Here is a 20,867-nt window from a genome sequence, read left to right as displayed (position 1 = left end):
CCCGCCAGCTTGGCCGGTGGATACCGCTTCTGTCTCGGTAGCGCCCCCCCCCCCCCCGTTGGCCCTGCCAGCCCCTGCTGCAGAAACCGGAGCTCTGGGAGAACTGACATCGCAAGTCCGGCGCCTGAATGAGGACATGATCTGGATCCTCGCCGCTCTCCAGCTACCGATGAGAGTCAAGCCCCCGGAGAAGATCCAGCTCGCCGACAGCCCGGAGGATGTCCCTTGGATGCAGCGGAGGAGGAAACAACGACCCACGGTATGGACCACCCATCTGCTACAAGTGTAACAAGACCGGCCATTACTCCCGACGGTGTCCGTTAAACGAGCAACCCCTGAGGCCAAGGGCCAATCCTCAGGAGTAGACCCTCAAGGCCCAGCTGATTGGTGGGATCGGTACGTTGGAGGCCGCCCCATCATCTCCCTGGCGATGGATGGTGTCCCGACCATGGCCCTGCTTGACACTGGATCACGGGTAATGACTATGCCTTATTCATTGTACCAGCGATATTGGGCTGATAGTGAACTTTACCCTCCAGATGATGGGCTAACCATCATTGCAGCCAATGGGCTCCCTATGATCTAGATGGGATTCAAGGAGGTGACCCTGACTGTGGGACGAACAGAGCTGAGACGTCAAAGGATGATTGTGGTGTTGAATGACTGTAGTGACCGTAACTCAAAGGTGGTCCTCGGGACCAATGTGATTGAGCACTGCATGGGGGAGGTGTTGAGTCTGTTGCAGCAGTTGTCTGCCACTGCAGGAGGGGGCCGACAGAGGGCTTTGCAGCGTGAAATCCGAGCCCTCCTGCAGCGACAGCAGGTGAACATGACAGGTGGAGAGATTGGTGGTGTGCGGGTGATGGATGTGTTGGGACCGGGGCCAGCTTCCCCGTCGCGGGGGTTGCTCGGATCCGGTGCCTTCTCCTCAGTGGCTCGAGAGGGCCGGACCCGAGGCTCGAGCAGCGCTCCTCGCCCACGAGTGAAAAGGGGGTGGAATTGGACTTTTTTTTGGGATAGATAGAGTTCGTGACGCCACCCACGGGTTGTGGTGATGGTGGGCACCACCGCTGCTGGTGACGGGGTTCCCAGGAGCGATGGTGGGGAGCAGCTAGCTGTTGACCCCTCCATGGGTAGGGGCTGTTGGTCCCGGTGCCCGCTAGGAGGGAGGGTCCCGCAGGATGGGTTTTGGCATTGTGCAGTGTTGTGGTGCAGCGCAACGCGGTGCCGGATGGCACAGGTGTACTCACTCAGACACTGATGGACAGAGTCTCTGGTAAACCAAATGGCTGAATGGACGGGGCCCGCAGCCGGCTGCGGTGTTCTCCCTGGATGGGTTGATGGTGGCTGTCGTTTCCCTGCACCTGTGTTTTGTATCTTGACTCCAATGCCTGGGCACCGGTAGTCCTCTCCCCGACGTATATGTGCCAGAGGAGCCAGTTTGCCCGCAGACGCTGGCCCTGTGGATCTTTGGCCCTTGGCGGTGGCACTTATCCGGAACGGTTGGGCTGTAGCCTTCAATCGGGACTTGGGTGGGAATGAACCCCTGAGGTCCAGACCGCAATCAGTAAATTTGACTAAAGGTTGGCTTCGAGCCTAGTCGGGGTCTGAGTACCCTGCCTGGTGCTTGGCTCCAATCGGCTCCCCGGCTCGGTACTGGCGGGCCCCCGCCCGACCCCGGTCCTACGGTTCCGCTGACCTTCACCAACTCCTGCAGACGGCCACCACCGTCTGCCTACCTTGCTGGAAGTGCCTGGGCTCCAACCCAGACACCAACAATTTCACTCCTCTCACTCTACTGCCCACAACTGGACTGACTACTGTGTTTTCCCGCCTCCAGGCCTGTGAACTCATCGGTGGGCGGGGTCGACCGCCTGGCTCCGCCCCACCTGGTGTGAACATCAACCCTGGAGGGTGGCAACAAGGGTTTAATGTGTGACTGGTGTGACCTGTCCAGGGAAAGGGGTGTATGGTGTTGTGTCAGTGACTACCTGGCCCGGCCAGGGCGTCACAGATGCCGCACCCCTAGTGGTGCCGCCACGGAGTGAAATGATGATCTGGTGCAGGGCAGCAGTAGGATCTCGAAGGCAGGATTACCCGGCAATGGTAGAGCCTTTCCCTTCGGATCATTGGCCCATGGTAATGGCAGCCAGGGGGGTGATTGATGTCAAAAAGGGGAGAGTGCCTTTGAGAGTGCTGAACTGTGGAGAGGAAGAGGTCAGGCTTCCCCGCTATGCCACCATAGCCAAGTTGTTCACCATAAATGCACATGCTATCCATGACATGACCCCCGCAGCTACTACACCACACTCAGGCAGTGATCTCCCACCCGGGCATTTAGAGGAATGGTGCCAAGAATTGCATGTCGGCACCGAGACTACCCCCATGCACCATAAGGAGGGGGTATACAGGGTAGTGCACGAGTACGGGCAGGTCTTCAGCAAGCACCCGCTAGATTTTGGGAGAATTAAGGGGGTTCAACACCATATCCCCATGGGTATGCATCCACCCATTAAAGAGAGGTACAGGCCCATCCCACCTGAACACTACCAGTGCGCCAAAGACATGTTGAGGAACATGAAGAAGGCAGGGGTCATCCGGGATAGTTGTAGTCCCTGGGCAGCTCCATTGGTGCTGGTTAGGAAGAAGGATGGTACCATGAGACTGTGTGTGGATTACCGGAAGATCAACCAGATAACGCATAAAGATGCATACCCTCTCCCCCATATTGAAGAATCGCTCGCTACACTAAAGACTGCTAATTATTTCTCTACCCTAGACCTCACTAGTGGCTACTGGCAGGTGGCGGTTGCGCAGGAAGACCATGAGAAGACTGCGTTTGCTACCCCCATGGGGCTTTGTGAGTTTAACAGTATGCCATTCGGGCTATGCAATGCCCCGGGAACCTTACAGAGGCTCATGGAGTCTTGCTTGGGACATCTCAACTTCGAGACGGTGTTGGAGTACACAATCATGTCGTCCAAGTACAGCAAGACATATGAAGCTCACCTGGAACACCTGGCAGAGGTGTTTGCAGCCCTCGCCAAGTACGGGATGAAGCTGAAACCCTCCAAGTGTCATCTGTTGAAGCCCAAGGTGCAGTACCTCGGGCATGTGGTGAGCGCAGAAGGCGTAGCCCCAGATCCTGAGAAGATTACTGCTATCCAGAGCTGGCCGCGACCAACCACGGTGAAAGAGGTGAGGCAGTTTTTGGGTCTGGTGGGCTACTACCGTCATTTCATCAAAGGATACACGAAGATGGCCGCGCCCATGCAAGACCTCCTCGTGGGACAGACCAAGAATATTAGATCCTCCAGACCCCCGTTTGTCTGGGGTGAGGGGCACGGAGAATCTTTTCAACAGCTGAAGTCGGCCCTGACAGGGGAAGAAACTTGGCCTATCCTGACTACAGCCTACCGTTCGTCCTTTATACTGACGCCAGCAATGTGGGCCTGGATGCGGTCCTGTCCCAAATACAGGATGGAAAAGAGAAGGTGATCGCCTATGCCAGTCGGAAGCTCTGGCCAACAGAGAGGAACCCCCGAGAATTACAGTTCCTTCAAGCTCGATTTCTTGGCCCTTGTGTGGGCCATAACGGAGAGGTTTAAACACTACCTTGCAGCGGCGAAGTTTACGGCCTATATGGACAACAACCCATTGATGCACCTGGATGCGGCCAAGCTGGGCGCCTTGGAACAGCGGTGGATGGCGCGGCTGTCTAATTACGACTTCACCATCAAATACAGGGCTGGCCGCAAGAACACCAACGCGGACGCGCTGTCCCGGATGCCACATCTACCTGATGAAGGGATGGAGGAAGACACCTTAGAGGAAATCAAGCTGCCCGCATTCCATCGGCCCCGAGGTGATAAGCCCTGCGTTCACCAGCAGCAGGCGAACTTTGACCCGCTGCCCAGCCAGGGGTGGCAGGAATCCCAGGATCAGGAGCCTGCAGTTCAACTGGTCAAGACAATGATTGCCCAGGATGAACCCCACAGCTCACTCCGAAGCCCAGCGGTTGTGGAAAGAGAGAGACCGGCTGTACCTGTATCAAGGAAAGCTTTAAAGTGGATCAATCAACCCGAAGACCCACGAGAAGGTTCGCCAGCTGGTGGTGCCCCAGGCGTGCGTACCCAAGGTCCTGCTGGCCTACCATGATGGCGCAGGACACTTCGGCTGGAAGAAGCTGGAAATGCTATTGAGGAAGCGGTTTTACTGGAGCGAGATGCGCGAGTCCGTGGAAGCCTGGTGCCGAGAGTGTGGCCCCTGTACAATGAGGAGGCGGGACGAAGCCAGTCAGAAGGCCCCGCTACAACCAATTGTCACCCGCCAGCTGCTGGAATTGGTCGCCTTGGACCACGTCAAGCTTACGCCCAGCTGAAGCAGGTACACTTATGCCTTGACCATTGTCGACCACTACTCCAGATTTATGGTGGTTGTTCCCGTTAAGGACTTAACAGGCTGCACTGCAGCTAGAGCTTTCCAGGCCTACTTCTGCCGGCCACATGGCTATTCCGAAAAGGTGTTCACGGATCAGGGACCATCCTTTGAAGCGGAGGTGTTCCAGGAGTTCTGCCACTTGTATAGGTGCAAGAAGATCCGGACCACGCCTTACCATGCCCAAACCAATGGGATGTGTGAGAAGATGAACGATCCGGTCCTAAACCTCCATAAGACATTACCACTCAAAGAACGGAATCTGTGGCGGGAGAGGCTCCCTGATCTAGTGGACATGTACAATAACATACCCTGCAGCTCCACCAAGTGCACCCCCGTGTACCTGATGAGGGCCCGGCCAGGACGGCTACCAGTGGATCTGGAAATGGATGTAAAAGTGCCCGAAACTCTCCCTCCGACTGGCAATTGGGATGCCAAGCGGCAGACGCAGTACCGACGGATCCAAGAGTATGTGGAAGGGAATCTGCGTCAAAGTCGAGAAAATCAGGAGCGGCGCTTCAACAAGCAGGCTCAGGCTGTTCCCTATGGGCCTGGAGATGTGGTGCTGAAGCGCAAACGGAGAACCCATAAGCTTCACGATCAATGGGAGAGGACTCCCTACATTGTCCAGCCAACTGGATGGGAGAACGAGAAAACCTACCTGATTAGTTGTGACCAGGGCAAAACCACAGCCACCATTTCCAGGGACCACCTGAAGAGATGCCCGGGTCCCCTGAGGCTGGTGGAAGAGGGCCCTGTGCCCATGTCAAGCGTGGAGGAGAAGAAGGGGGTGATCCGTACAGTGATGGGAGACTTCCCAGCTGACTGGCCTACGCAGAATGGCGCTGTGATTGTTCCTGTAATAATGTTCCCACAACCCGTGGAAGAAATTGAGCCACAAGTGCCTGCCAGTGAGCCACTCGAGCTAGCGCCCAGAGATGCATCTACGCCACGCCCCTGCAGGTCTCTTCCCACCATACCTGACATTAGGGAAGAGGAACTGGCCGTTTCCTCTCCCCCGTTGCTTTCCCCTGAGAATAGGGGACCCCGGAGGTCCACACGCCTAACCTAGGTCAGCCCCCACTTAGGTACAGGGAACCTGCTATCTAGAAGGGGACAGTTGTTGATTATGTACATATGTGTGCGAATGAATGCCAATCACCCGATGCTCTCACCTGATTCACAAAAGCAGCAGGAGTAAAAAGTAGCGGATCCTGGCTACCTCAGTTGTTGTCCTCGTTGGGACTATGCTGCCCGTCCCCGTTGGGACCTTACTGTTTTACCCCGTTCTAACATAGATAAGGCCGTGAACTTGGAGGCCACCCAAAAACTTTTGGGTTTGTAAATAATTTCCGGACCACCCTTCAGATCCCACAACCTCCGGAGAGGCAGACTGGAGGAAGGGCCTGCGGCAGTGGAGGCAGAGGTCCCATCACCAATGCAACCGGTGACAACCCTCCGGGTCAGGGGTCCCCGGGACGTGGGGCCTCTGAGAGACTGCCGGGTAAGGAACTTTTTTCCCGGCCCGCAAGGGCAATACCCGGGCCTTGACCCGTTCCTGGACTGGGGAAAAGGCGTGCTGCCTATTTCCTAGAGGCAGCATCAAGGCTAGGTTTGTTTGGGTGGGCAATTGAAGAACCTGGTCCCGTTCCCGTTAAATAAAACTGTTTTATTATGCAACGTTTAAAAAATGTGCCTCCCGCAAGGGATGATTCTACCAAAACATGCTTGAATTGTAAAAAGTTTAGTATACTTGTATTTATGTTTTTCCCGTTTTATCTTTACAGCAAACAAAAATAAACCGGTGGTGGTCGGGCAGCCCGCGGACGGTCTGCATTAAACCACGGGGGAATGTGATGCCCTGGACTAGCCAGGTAGTCACAGGTAGACCCCCTTCACAAACACCAGCCCCTAAAAAGGTGTAACCAGCCAACCTAAAAACCCTGAGTCACCCCTCTCAGGTCTTGACGTTCACACCCGGGGGCGGAGCCAGGCAGTTGGCCACGCCTTCCGAGGAGTTCGGAGAGCCTGAGGTAGGAAAAAACACAAAAACAGATGAGTTAGGGAGTAGAGGAGCATAGAAGCACTGTGTCAACGTCTGTCAGGGATCTGGGTAGGAGCCCAGATTCCCTGGGACCAGGAGGCAGACGGTGGTTGCCGTCTGCAGGAGCCGGGAAGACGGCTGGTGGAACCGTAAGGGACCCGGACAGGGTAGTGGCCCACCGGTACTGAGAAGGGGAGCCAACCGAAAACCGGAGCACCAGGAGGGGTACTCAGACCCAAAACGAGGTCCAGAAGCCACTGGACCACGTCGAATTCACTGATTGAGGTCTGGACCTTAGGTCCTTTCCCATCCCAAGACCTGTAAGACGGCAACAGCCCCCTGAGGGGGATAGAAAGCCACCGCACAGGCAGAGAGATCCCAAGGGCCAGCACCTGCGGGCAAATGGGTTCCCCGACACACATCAAGCCGGGGAGCGGACTACCGTTGCTGAAGCATAGGCAGTCAAGTTCTACCAAAGAGGTGCAGTAAAAAGGCGGGAACCATCAACCTGAGAAAGGGGCAAAGCGCAGCCAGCTGCGGGCACCGACCACCATCCTTTTTGGTTTACCAGAGACTCCGGTGTATCTGTCATAGTGAGTACAACAGTGCCCTCAGGCCGCTCACCGCACCACACCATCTTGCCTGCACCTCACAACCACCGGACCCCGGGACCATCAGCCCCTGCCCACGGAGGGGTCAACACCAGGCTGCATAACACCGTCCCCGGGAGCCTAGTTAACGGCAGCGGTGGTGTCCACATTCACCACAACCCGTGGGTGGCGTCACGAACTTCAAAATTATTTTAGCTCTAAGGCCCTGGGGATAACAGTAATCTATTTAAGCGTATAGTACTCCCCAATAATTGAAAATATTTTATTCAATTAGAAAAATTAACACATTACACCACTTAGTGCATACTGACAATACATAGATCAATTGTCTTAGCCACCTAGATGGCCACCCCTGGTCTTGAATATCAAGAACAGGGTTTACAATGAAATTTTATAAGACAAATTGATACAATTTAAAACATGTAGCCGATTACTGGTTCACAAAAGGACACAGAGTACGTAAATCCAAACTTAACTCGGTAGCTCCCAAAATAACTGTGCTGGCACGTTAGTGCTGATTCTGAAGTCACAGTCATAGAAATTCATCCAGGAGTATCCACACGATGCTTTGGAAAAAGGGTCCTTTAGTCATTATTGTGAACCGCCAACCATATCCTATCAGTTAAAGACGTCTCCACCTCGACGCATTTCCCCACAAGGGTATGTGGTTCATCAGGAGGTTGTCAGATAGTATAATAGGGGATATGCAGGTCCATGGCGCCACACAAACAGATCAGCAGCAGTCCGATCAATACCGTCTTGATGACATGCTCCTGTCCTCCAGGCGTCATCAACTTACATCACTAAACGCCACGGCCTCGGCCGTGAACCTTCAACACCGAAATCCCTACTTGTAGCGCCAACTCCCCTTCAGAGCGACGTGACCCCCGGGTCCAGGAGGAGCTCGAGCCACCCACCGACGAGCACGGATCCGAGCGGCTCGGCAGCCGGCCGAGCCCCGGGGCGGTACATATCCATACTTATGGCCCACCCTGTATTTTGCCACAGAATAAAACAGGAGTTTTCTGGGACTTAGGTCATTAATTTGAGAGCAGTGGAAAAGCCCCCTCAGGGATCAGCTGTTATGTATTCTGGATGTATATAAGAAGCATACATTCTTTAGTGCCTGCTACATAATACTGTGCCTTCTCTCCTATTCATTTGATCCCAAGCGTTGGTGATGCTGGTTGAGGGCATGTGGAACCATTATATAATCACACAGGGGCAAACATACCACTGGTGCAGCCGCACTGGGGACCAAGAGGTGAGGGGGCCCATTTCTACCTCCAAAGCAGGTGGAATTGTGCAATTTGATGAACTATTGGATTGCAAAGGGCCCATATATTGTTCTTGCATAGGGTCCTTTTCTGTTGGTGTCCACAAATGTAATCACAAGCAGTGGTTGTGCCACCTTCTTTGCAGCACAGCTTTAACACAAATTACTGTGCTTTTATGGCAACCTTAGAAACTAATTTTAACCAAGAAACCATGACAAGTAGAGGTACAGTGAAAGAAATAATTATTTGATCCCTTGCTGATTTTTTACGTTTGCCCACTGACAAAGACATGAAGAGTCTATAATTTTAAGGGTAGGTTAATTTTAACAGTGAGAATAAGAATATCACATTGTATAAATTATATAAATTTATTTGCATTTTGCAGAGAGAAATAACTATTTGATCCCTCTGGCAAACAAGACTTAATAATTGGTGGCAAAACCCTTATTGGCAAGCACAGCAGCCAGACGTTTTTTGTAGTTGATGATGAGGTTTGTGCACATGCCAGGAGGAATTTTGGTCCACAGATCATCTCTAAAGCATTAAGATTTTGAGGCTGTCTTTTGCCAACTCGGAGCTTCAGCTTCCTCCATAAGTTTTCTATGGGATTAAGGTCTGGAGACTGGTTAGACAACTCCATGACCTTAATGTGCTTCTTTTTGAGCCACTCCTTTGTTGCCTTGGCTGTATATTTTGGGTCATTGTTGTGCTAGAAGACCCAGCCACAACTCATTTTTAATGTCCTAGAAGGAGGTTGTCACTCAGGATTTTACGGTACATGGCTCCATCTATTGTGCCATTGATGCGGTGAAGTAGTCATGTGCCCTTAGCAGAGAAACACCCCCAAAACATAATGTTTCCACCGCCATGTTTGACAGTGGGAATAGTGTTATTTGGGTCATAGGCAGCATTTCTCTTCCCCCAAACACGGTGAGTTGAGTTAATGCCAAAGAGCTCAATTTTTGTCTCATCTGACAACAGCATTTTCTCCTAATCACTCTTAAAATCATCCAGGTGTTCATTGGCAAACTTCAGATGGGCCTGCACATGTGCCTTCTTGAGCAGTGGGACTTTGCGGGCACTGCAGGATTTTAATCCATTACAGCGTAATGTGTTACCAACGGTTTTCTTGTTGACAGAGGTCCCAGCTGCCTTGAGATCATTAACAAGTTCCACCTGTGTAGTTCTAGGCTGATCTCTCACCTTCCTCATGATCCTGGATACCCCGCGAGTATGCAGCCCCAGATCGATGTTGATTGACAGTCATTTTGTATTTCTTCCATTTTCTTACTATTGCACCAACAGTTGTCTCCTTCCCACCCAGCGTCTTACTTATGGTTTTGTAGCCCATTCCAGCCTTGTGCAGGTCTATGATCTTGTCCCTGACATCCTTAGAAAGCTCTTTGGTCTTCTCCGTGTTGTAGAGGTTAGAGCCTGACTAATTAATTGAGTCTGTGGACAGGAGTCTTATATACAGGTGACAATTTAAGACCGCTGTCTTTAATGCAGGTAACAAGTTGATTAGGAGGGTCTAACTGGTCTGTAGGAGCCAGAACTCTTAATGGTTGGTAGGAGATCAAATACTCATTTCTCTCTGCAAAATGCAAATCAATTTATATAATTTATGCAATGTGATTTTCTGGATTTTATTTTGGATATTCTAGCTCTCACTGTTAAAATTAACCTACCCTTAATATTATAGACAGTTCATGTCTTTGTCAGTGGGCAAACTTACAAATTCAGCAAGGGCTCAAATAATTATTTTCTTCACTGTATATACCCTATTCATTAAGAAGTGTTATTGAGAGTAGTGCAGGAGTTTGATGCACTGAATTCATGAAAAGGCCTGTGCCTTCAAGGATTTAATTTCATCTTACAACTACTCTGCACCTTTACCAGAAATATTAGTCAAGGCAGGGGCCGGCACAATGTTTCCGGAGTAATTTATGCCATTTTAGTGGCCTAAATTATGATGACCCTGACTGGCTGGCTTTGGCATGCCTTATTCCATCCCAACCCTGACATTAACTCACACAGCACTGCCCATTTTGTCAGTGGTGGCGAGGACTGGCATAAAAATTCCAAAAGTTTCAAGGTACTTTAGGACAAAATTCTGGTGACAACACCATGTTGAATTGGGGCCTATGTGTCTGTAATATGTTTTGCAAAAATGTATTAGATTACATAGACAAATGTACATACAGTGTTCCCCTTAATTATGATGATGCCGTTTTACTGCAATGACTGTTAAGAAAAAATACAGGAAACATTTTTTTTTTAATATTTTTTTTTTGCTATAAAGGTTTTATTACTTCATTAATATGCATAAAGTAATATTCACTAGTGGAACTAGTGGAACTTACCAGATTTTGGGTAGGTGACAAGAAACACATCACTTTCTCTAACTTCCATAAATTCTATTGCTTCTACAATTTGAGGTGATGTAATCCGAGTTTCAAAGTATATACCTTTATATTCAAACATTAATTTCTTCAGAGCTTCTTCAATTGCATCTCTGTCCATTTCCAATTCCTAAAACTTAAAGAGACATAGAAAAGACAAACATTAAGAAAAAAAGGTAAAATACATTGGTGCACTGTTGTTTAACTCTTAACGCCTGCCAGTTGCATCAAAACAGCTGTGAATGGGCTTTGGTCCTCAGCTTTGTTTTAAAAATGGTGGTAAGTATTGAGTGTATAGTGTAGCGCCCCTGAACCAATCAGGGTGCTACAAGGTTCTGCAACTCCACCATGATGCAGGGCCTACCCACTTAGGGACCCAGAACCCCAGTGCCGGCAACACCAAAAACCCAGGTAATCCCAGTTTTCCCCAACAATTCCCCATACAATGGTACCCAGCTAGGGTGGGACCATGGATGGCCGCCTAGAGGTGGAGCCACTCTAGTCCACTAGTTGACCAGATGGGAGGGGCAGACTGTGGAGAGTAGTCAGTTGAGCAGTGACTGTAGAGGTGTAAAGGTGGAAGTGAAGTGAAACCCTGACTCGGGTTAACGGTGACCTGGTACCCAGGAGAAGTGGTTGCCGGTGTAGCACGGCGGAGTACTCCTGGAACTACACACCAATGGGGTACAGGACCCTAGGACAGGAAAGAGCTTCAAGCCGACCTGTTAACACTTGCACAGCAAAGGGGACCATCAAGGACCTTGCTGAACCTAAAGAATCCGAAGACTTAGTAGCAAAGGGAGAACCAGAGACAGGACCAGAGACTCCAACCCCACAGGGTTCACGCTACCATCAGGAGGACATAAGTGGACAAACCACAGAACGGGGACCCCCAGTGTTCCATACCACAGGGACGCACTTACCAGAGACAGGTGCAGGGGAAGAAGGTACCAGAGAAACCAGACTGGCATTGGGACGAAGGTTGTGCCGCCCCCACGCCCGCAGCAGCCGGGCTGCTCGGATCCGGACCCGCTGTGTGGCTCGAGCGATCCTCTGGACCTGGGGGTCACGCGGACATGCCGAATGAAAAGGGGGACGTAGTTGTACGGCCTTGACCATATTCGGTTCGTGACGCCACCCACGGTGTGTGGTGAAGTGGGACACCACCGCTGCTGTTGTGGGATACCCGGGGGAGATGTAGTGGCAGCCGGATGTTAACCCCTCCGTGGGTAGGGATGGTTACCCCGGGGCCCAGTGTCTCTGTGCAGGGTATGACAGTGGCAGGGGCTTGCGCGCCCGGATGGATCAGGGGATGTTTATTTACTCACAATTAAATGAATCACACGAGTCTTTTGGTAAACCAAGTTGCTGGTGGCCGGCCGCCGTGGCCGGTTGTACTCTGGTACCCCACCCGGACTGGTGGTCGCCGTCTTTTCCTCTGCACTAGTTGTGGTTGTGTTTTTTTTCCTGGTATGGAACACGGGAGTCCGCTCCCGGCTTTCTGTGTGCCTCAGGAGCCGTGCCCGCTGACACTGACACGTGGGATCTATGGGCCCTGGCGGTTGCCCTATCCCTGTCTGTGGGTGGTTGTTTGCTTTTGGGACTTTGGTTGGGACAGGACCTGTAATCCTGCCTTCAATCGGTTGATTAGCTAGCCCGTTGGTTCCGGTCCTGGCTTCAGGGTCCGAGTACCCCCTCTGTGCCCAGTTTCCGGTCGGGTCTTCGATGTCGGTACCGGCAGGCTCCAACCCTGTCCTGGTCCTCCTCGGATCTGCCAAACCGTCTTCCCGTCTCCTGCTGACGGAGACCACCGTCTGCCACCTAGCCAAGGTACCAGGGCTCCGACCCTTGTACCGTCCAACTTGAACTTCTCCTCCGCTGGAGCTACACCTAGCTCCATCCTCCACTCCTCTCAACTTGAACTCCAACTTCAATCTGAAGCTTAACTTCAACTGTTTGTTTTCCTGCCCCGGGCTGTCTAGACCCCTAGGTGGGCATTTCCTAACCGCCTGGTCCCTCCCACTGGTGTGCTAGTCTTGCCCTGAGGGGGGTGACTGGGTTTCAGGTCAGCTGTATGTGACCTAGGTGAGGGAAGGTGTTATGCAGGGGCCTAATGTGTGACTACCTGGTTTTGCCAGGGCGTCACAAGGTAACCTGGAGGCGAAACCAGCTGGCCTCAGGAACCCAGTTACCAACGCAAAACAAGTGAGTAAACCAGTTGCACGGAATACCTGCTTAGACTCCCTTCTTCCGACGCCCACTGCACCATACACCCGCTGGGGCAAATTTCTACTTGCAGAGGGGCCACCATACCAGCTGCCAATATCACCAGCATCAGTAGAGACATTCTGCAGCGGCAGCTCCCTATACTTAACCGCAACACCGCAAGTGGCGTCACATAAAGACTTTATTCAACAATCCCCTGTAAATATCCCCATGACCAAAAGGGCCCAGGGCACGGAACCGGGCAACGGCCACCACCGTGACCTTCCCAAGAGAGACACTGCCCGGGACCGAGTACCCCATATCCCTGGGTACTACAATAGTGTAACCCATCGGGCAAAAATCCTGTAAATGACAGAGGTATATGACAGCTGACACCCTGTGGCATTGACCTTGACCCATTTTGGAAAAGACCACAGTTACCGCCCACATATTTGGCATTACTGTAGCAAGGAGAGCAACTGAATTTATGGGGTCCATGTTTCCAGAAGCACGAGCTGGGCACAATGTACGGGCATTACAATGTACTGGGCACTGCAATTGTAAAAACGGCAATTTTTAATTCTGCAACATTCACTGTGCTTGATGCTATGGGGTTTTCCAGAGACAAAACCATTAGACTGGTAGATGAATTCCCAGAGGGGTGTAATTTTCAAAATCTGGTCACTTGAGATGATTGCTGCTGTTCTGGCACTTAGGTGCTCTGCAAATTGGGTTTACAAACTATTCTAGGAAAATCTCTGCTCCAAAAGTCAAATGGCGCGCCTTCCCTCCCGAGCCCTGCAGTATGGCTAAACAGTACTGTGATGTCACTTGTGGGGTATTGCCATGTTCAGGAGACATTATATAACACGTTTTTTACATATTCCTCTTGTGAAAATTGAAAATCTGGGATTAAAATAACATTCATGGTAAAAAAATGGTAAAAAAAACTCCTCGTTTCAGCTTTACACTAAACATTAAAAATGGCTCCCGAACTCAAGAAAAATTAGACAAAAAACTGTAGTCCATTTTTTCTTATTAGCCCATGTTAAAGATAATAACTTGGGTCTGAAACAACAAAAAATTTAAACATTCTTTCTTCACTGCCCAATGGTATTAAATTCTGTGGTACACCTGTGGTGTTACTATGCTCACTGCACCCCTAGATGAATTCATTGAGGGGTGTACTTTGTAAAATGGGGTCACTTATGGACTCCAATGTGCTCTATCCCTTTTCAGCTTTGCACTGTGCCTGAAAAGTATTTTTTTTCATCACCTGTGGGGTATTGGTGAACTCAGAAGAAATGGTGTAACAAATTGTATGATCCATTTATGCCTATTACCTTATTAAAACTTTGGGGGCAAAGCAACATTTTAGTGGAAAAAAAAATTGTAATTTTTTTTTTATTTCCATAGACCAATTTTATACAATTCTGTTAACCCTGCTGTTCTGTTCGGGTCTACTATACACTTATAACGTTCCAACCATTTTTGACTGGACCTATTAAAGTCTTGATTTTTAGCTAATTTAAGTATTTTATTTGAATACCTGTTGCATTATTATACTGTATGTGAACATGGTTGTTCATAAACAAATGAAATAAAAAACATAATTTTTTTGTGTAAAAAAAATGTTGCATGACCTTACTGCAATATTCACGCAAAAAAATAAAGTTCCGTTTTTTCTATGTAAAATGGTAAATAAGGTTCAAAGGTGCTAAATTTTCTGTTTGCATGCGTCACAAGTATAATTTACGTGTGTTTTGTGTGACGCCCCTGGACTTATCAGGTCGTCACAGGGTAATACACAATCTGCCCTCCCGTGCAGTATCCACCTCCTTCTTGGTTGTGGGACCCTAACTACATGGTGTTGCCTACATCAGCTGATCAAATCCTAGATACACCCTGCATCACACCCACCAGACACACCAGTGGACGGCTTGAGTGGAATAGAGTCGCCCACCTGGGGGATTAGGGAGGGGAGGTTAGGAGTGTCAGATGGAGAGAGTCGGGTCTGAGAAGTGAAGGAGAGAGGAGGTCAGGAGCAGGGCTCCTAGGAAGCTATCTAGGTGGCAGACGGTGGTCTGGGCCTAGAGGAGCTGGACCCCCGGTCGCAGGGGATCGTGGCAAGGGGCATGGATCTGTCGAGTAGGACAGCCGGTGGCCTTGAACCATCATGGGCTGGGACCAAGATACGACGGGGTACGTGGACCCTAAGTCGGGGAGTAGCTTCAGGCAACCCGATAATTTACCTGAGGAGAACGGAGTCTTTAAGAGCCGTTCCCACCCGCTCCAAAATCGGGGTACTAGCGCAACGAGGGGGATAAGATTTTCCACTCAAAACGGTCCAGAAAATCCCAAGCGTGAACCCGGAGAGCAAGCTCCCACACTTAGCCACAGTGAGGAGCGGGATCCGGCAATTTTCATACTACCGGGACCACAAGAGAAGTAAACTTACTGCCAGGAGGCAGGTCACGAATCACCAGGCAGCACCATTGGGGACGGGGCCCAAACTAAGCTCCCCTCAGTGGCAGCGGTGTACAGAACTTTGGTTTATGCTTTTGTCGGTGTCAGCTTAATGGACTGAGTGAGTACGCAAGTGACCCCTTTGCATCCAACGGCACTCCCCCTCACTATCTCCGAGTCCTGGGGTATTCCTCCTACCCGTGGAGGGTCACAACACCTGGCTGACCCGTTCCATCATCCCCGGGTACTCCCATCTGCAGCGGTGGTACTCCTAGTTACCACATACCACGGGTAGCGTCATGAACTCTAATACATCCCCTGTAAATAACCCCCTTTATTTGAGTGGCCGCATGACCCCCGGGTCCGGAGACCCTCATAGCACTGCTGGTGGAGGTCGTGGGTATCGTAGCAGTGCTGGTGGAGGCTGTGGGCATTGTAGCAGTGCTGGTGAAGGCTGTGGGTATCGTAGCAGTGCTGGTGGAGGCTGTGGGCATTGTAGCAGTGCTGGTGAAGGCTGTGGGCATCGTAGCAGTGCTGGTGGAGGCTTTGGGTATTGTAGCAGTGCTGGTGGAGGCTGTGGGTATCGCAGCAGTGCTGGTGGAAGCCGTTGGTACACTTTCTTCAGCATGCTGTTGGATCCTGTGGACAATAGCTGCCGCTCCATCATCTCTGGGTGTTACTTTTCTCTTCGATATATGAGCTAACCAGTGATTTTCCCAACTCCTCTATAAAAATTCTTCTTCTTTTATATAGTTTATTTGTGTTCCAATTTGGGTCTATTTCACGCCATAACACGAATGCATTGTATGCCGACACATCAAGAATGTTGTAAAAAATAACCATTGGCCACGGATTTGTTTTGTGTTTACATGTGTAAGATCCTATGAGTTGATCTAGAGCATCAACTGCCCCTTTTGTGGCATTGTAATGTAAAATCATGTTCGGCTTTCTGTTGTCTCGATTACTGATTGCACTATCATGGTGCATTTTGCTCCTTAGAATGACCTGTTTGTGTTTTTTGGGAACGTAAGACACTACTGTTGTATCCTCAGTAAAATAAAACATAGAACTAGAATCGTCCCTCTTACTCAGGATACCTTGCGGCAGTTCTGGCTTATTTTTCTAATAGTACCCAGCATGGTCATTTGTCTTTTGAGCAACATCTGCCCCAGTTGGTATAAAGTGAAAAAATTGTCGCATGTAACATTTTGTCCTTTGAATCCGTGTGTCAAATCCAAAACTACTCGCATACCCTGATTTTTTTCAGCTCTTTCTTCCTATGTATACCTGAGCGTTTACAGTGTATGAACTTTTACTGTCACACAGAGTCCATATTTTGATGCCGTACTTTGCAGGCTTACTTGGAATATACTGTCTGAACAGGCACGTACCTCTGAATGACACCAGTTGTTCATGTACAGTCACATTTTCACCAGTATTCTAAAATGTTGGTAGACTCTCTACCCATTTATTCCACAAATCTCTAATAGGGGCAAATTTGTGTGTGGTTCTTCTTTTAATTCGATTGATTTTATTATCAAACTGAAGGACTCTTGAAATCTTGAAAAATCTTGAAAAGGACATAGATAAATTGATAAATTCTAGTAGATGCAAGATATATAGTCCAAATTGAGATTATAACTCCTTTATTTTCCTCACAAAATGGCTGGAGATTAGTATAAAAGGCTAGCGGTCATTTTAGACCGAACAGTACAAGTGTAAGAAAAAACCTGGAGCAAACCGTAAACAAAAAAAAAAAAATAAAAAAATTGAAAAACCCCTCAAATGAGGAAAAGCCAATTAACCACACGTTTCATAACTGCAGAATGAATATTTTAAAAAATATCAAGTTTCAAATTTGGTCATTTTTGACCGAACAGAACAGTAGGGTTAATCACCTGAGGGTTAAAATTGCTCACTACACCCCAATATGATTCCCTTTTAGAAGTGTAGTTTCCAAAATGGGTTCACTCATGGGGGGATTCTACTGTTTTCCCATATCAAGTGTTCTACAAATCTGGCATTTGCAATCTATTCCAGCCAAAATGGAGCTCCAAAATTCAAATATTGCTCCTTCCCTTCCGAGCTATGTGTGCCCAAACAGTAGCTTCCATTACACATTGGGTACCAATGTTCTCAGAAAAAAATGCAGAACAAATTGTATGGTGCATTTTCTCTTGTTCCCCCTGTAAAAATGCAAAATTTAGGGCTAAAAAATATTTTTGGGAAAAATGTGATTTGTCATTTTCACGGCTCAACGTTATAAAATTCTGTGAAGCACCAGGGGCTTTAAGATGGTCATCGCACATTTAGATAAGCTCCTTTGGGGGTCTAGTTTCCAAAATGTGGTCACTTATGTAGGGGTTCCACTGATTAGGCACATCATGGGGTTTCCAAATGTGACATGGATCTGCTAATGATTCCAACAATTTTGTGTTCCAGAATTCAAATAGCGCTCCTTCCCTTCCGAGCTCCGCCGTGCAACCAAACAATAGTTTTTCACCACATTTGGCATATCTGCGTACTCAGGAGAAACTTCTCAATAAATTGTATGGTGCATATTCCCTTGTTACCTGTGACACTCAAGTAGTGATGGGTAGCCTGGACTGAAGGTCAGCAACAACAGTATGCAAGAAACACTTGGTGCAAGCCCATCCCAGATGCCAAAAGTGGAGTGGCTGGTGGCTAGGCAGAGTGGTGAAAGTTAGTTCAAACACACCAGTAACCTATCCAGATAATACAGATAAGAACCTAACTAATGAACAAGGACGGTAAGGGGAGATAAATCAGGGATGTTATGTAGTGGCCCGGTCCAGATTGTGTCTGTTTCTTTAAGTACATTTACTTATATGTAATATTATGCTATATGTTATAAGTAAAGCATTTTTCATTTGTTGTGTTCTAGCACCATCTACTGGTGAAAACTGTATGAATCTGAAGTGTTCATTGGGTGTTATCCTATTGGCTAGTCCTTGGTCACATGGCTCAATAGGTGGAGCTATTCTCCAGCCTCTGTCTAGAAACAACTGGAATGAGCTGGTTCTGGCTGAGTCTCCTCTGAGGGAAGACATAATGTGGAGAATCTCTTCACCACAAGACTCCTCCTAGGCCCGAGGCCTAGAATTTCATCATTTCCTGATTTTTACAGCCAATATGCTGAAGGCTTCCTATCCTGACATTGTGCATCTCTTCAGACAGTAGGGCATACTGACTATATACTAGACCCTACTGCACGCAGATTGGGGAAGTTTGAGGGTATCCCGCCCCACTGCAATATTAGGGGCTTTCATGCCATTGTCCACGCACCAGCCATCCGCTCCCCGTAGCACGCTGGGCAACTGTCTTCATTTGCTTACAAGTACTGCACGTGTCTGAACTAGCAGTGAAATTAACCCCAGGACTCCAGGTCTGTACAATCTTACCATATCTACCCTCTAAACTCAAGAGACTCTGAACCTAAAGCATACCAGTATTAATTCTGAAACAAATCGTGCACTTAAAGCTCCAGTACCCTAATTGCACTTCAGCATTCAACTCCAAGCTGTATTTGCTGTGGCCTACCCACGAGAGACTGTGAAACATATATTCCGTATTGATTTGCTTTGTTCCTGCTATATTAAAGCAACTGTTATCCCCAAGACCGTATCTGTGGACTGTCCATCAGCTGTGGATACTGTGTGGGGGTGGATAGCAGGGAACATCTGGGCCCTTACAAAGGTCGAATTTGGCGTCACGAACAGGATCATTCCTCTGTGCCTATCTTCTCTTACTGCACTACAAGTCTCAGCATTGCTCATTAACCTCTATCTTGCCAGTGAATACTGCCAAAGACTTTCCTGTTTCATGCTGGGGTTAACAGCACCTGCACCAGCTCTTCTACTCTGCTGCCTTTCAAGTTACTCAAATAAGTGCAAATCCTCATTCACCGCAGTGCTATTTTCAAGAGGTGGAGCCTTACATCTCAGAGACTGTGTTGGTGCATAACAGTGCATCCCTTAAAGCTACAGTGTCATCATTATTCTAAAAGAGATAGTACTTGCATCATCACCAAAATATCTGAACCTCTTCATAATGGCCAGGCCGAGTCTGTTAACTCTGTATCATCATCCTCATCAGCTAGTGCTCCAGTGAAACGGGCTAATGCCACCAACCCAGTTCCAGCCCCTGTCATGGCTACCGGCATGCCATTCTTCATTGGAACCTCTAGTCTCCCAAGCTACAGAGGAGATCCTCATACACTTACTGGGTTCAAAGAAAAGATGATGCATACTCTTGAGCTTTTCTCACTTTCTCCCCATCAGCAGGTACAACTTCTCCTGGGACAGCTTGATGGACCAGCTGCTGAGGAAGTCCGTTCCTGGCCATCTATTGAGAAAACCAATGTAGAACAGATCCTTACCCGCCTGAGAAAAGAATTTGAACGCCAATCACCCACCGAGGTTCGTCTCAAATTTTACAACAGACGTCAGGGACCAGGGGAGACTCTTAGGGACTACGCACTAGCCCTTCAGTCTGCATGCAGGGCCTTACAGCAAATAGACACTATAGATCCTGCTGCTGCAGAAAACATAATCACCGACAGATTCATAGAAGGTGTAGACTCCAGGCTAGTACAAAGTCAACTCCACATGCTAGCAGCACAAAATCCAAACATGACTTTCTTAGACTTTAAAGCTCTAGCCCTGCGAGTAGTGGGTACTTACTCACCTTGTACCAGCTATGCTCTTGCGCCTCGTTCCTCAGACCTTGCTGCTGGAACTTCTACTGTATCTGCTCTTTCACCTGTTTCCCCTATGCAGGCCACACAGTCTGTGCAAGCCCCTACTCTCATTCATGCACCTCCTACCACGGATGCACTTGTCCAAGTCCTTGAATCCGTATGCCAAGCCTTAAAGGAGCTAAAAGGCCAACCCCCTGCATCACGTGAATCATCTGTAAATCGGACATTGTCCCAAGAGCCACATTCTAGTAGGTCAAGTCCTGATAGGCCCCCTCCTGGAAGGCCTCCATCTGGTGATTGTGTGTACTGTACTTATTGTGAGCGTCTTGGACACTACAAGTATCAATGTTATAAGTTAAACGGGCCACCCCCGAGGCCAAGGGCCATCCCTCGGGAGGTGAATACAAGGGCCCAAAGGGACAATCACAATGGATTTCCCGGTTCATCTCCAAATGCCCGTATATAACCATATGGATCGATGGTGTACCTCTAGAAGCTTTAGTGGACACTGGTTCACAAGTCACCACAATTGAGCAACGAGCCTTTGAAAAGAATTGAGACTTTGATCTCCTGAATCCAGTGGGTAAAGCAAAGTTAGACTTAATTGCAAGTAATGGTCGACCTATTTCCCAGCTAGGCTACTGGGAACCCACAATCCAAATTGGTGATCGCAAGTTACCAGGTCAAGGTGTAATTGTTACTGAG

General features: G+C 49.0%; 1 protein-coding gene across 1 annotated transcript in view; it reads right to left on the bottom strand.

Moving 5' to 3' along the window:
* The window catches only part of LOC142295232 (amine sulfotransferase-like), an 84,544-nt gene extending 73,652 nt beyond the window's left edge, over positions 1-10,892 (bottom strand). The window contains exon 1 of the mRNA XM_075338325.1: positions 10,733-10,892. Coding sequence (XP_075194440.1) covers positions 10,733-10,892 — 160 coding nt within the window. The remainder of the gene's footprint in view (positions 1-10,732) is intronic.
* Between the last annotated feature and the right edge of the window lie 9,975 nt (positions 10,893-20,867).

This window comes from Anomaloglossus baeobatrachus, chromosome 3 (genome assembly GCF_048569485.1).
Source record: "Anomaloglossus baeobatrachus isolate aAnoBae1 chromosome 3, aAnoBae1.hap1, whole genome shotgun sequence".
Classification (NCBI taxonomy): Eukaryota; Metazoa; Chordata; class Amphibia; order Anura; family Aromobatidae; genus Anomaloglossus; species Anomaloglossus baeobatrachus.
This window is presented reverse-complemented; position numbering and strand designations above follow the sequence as displayed.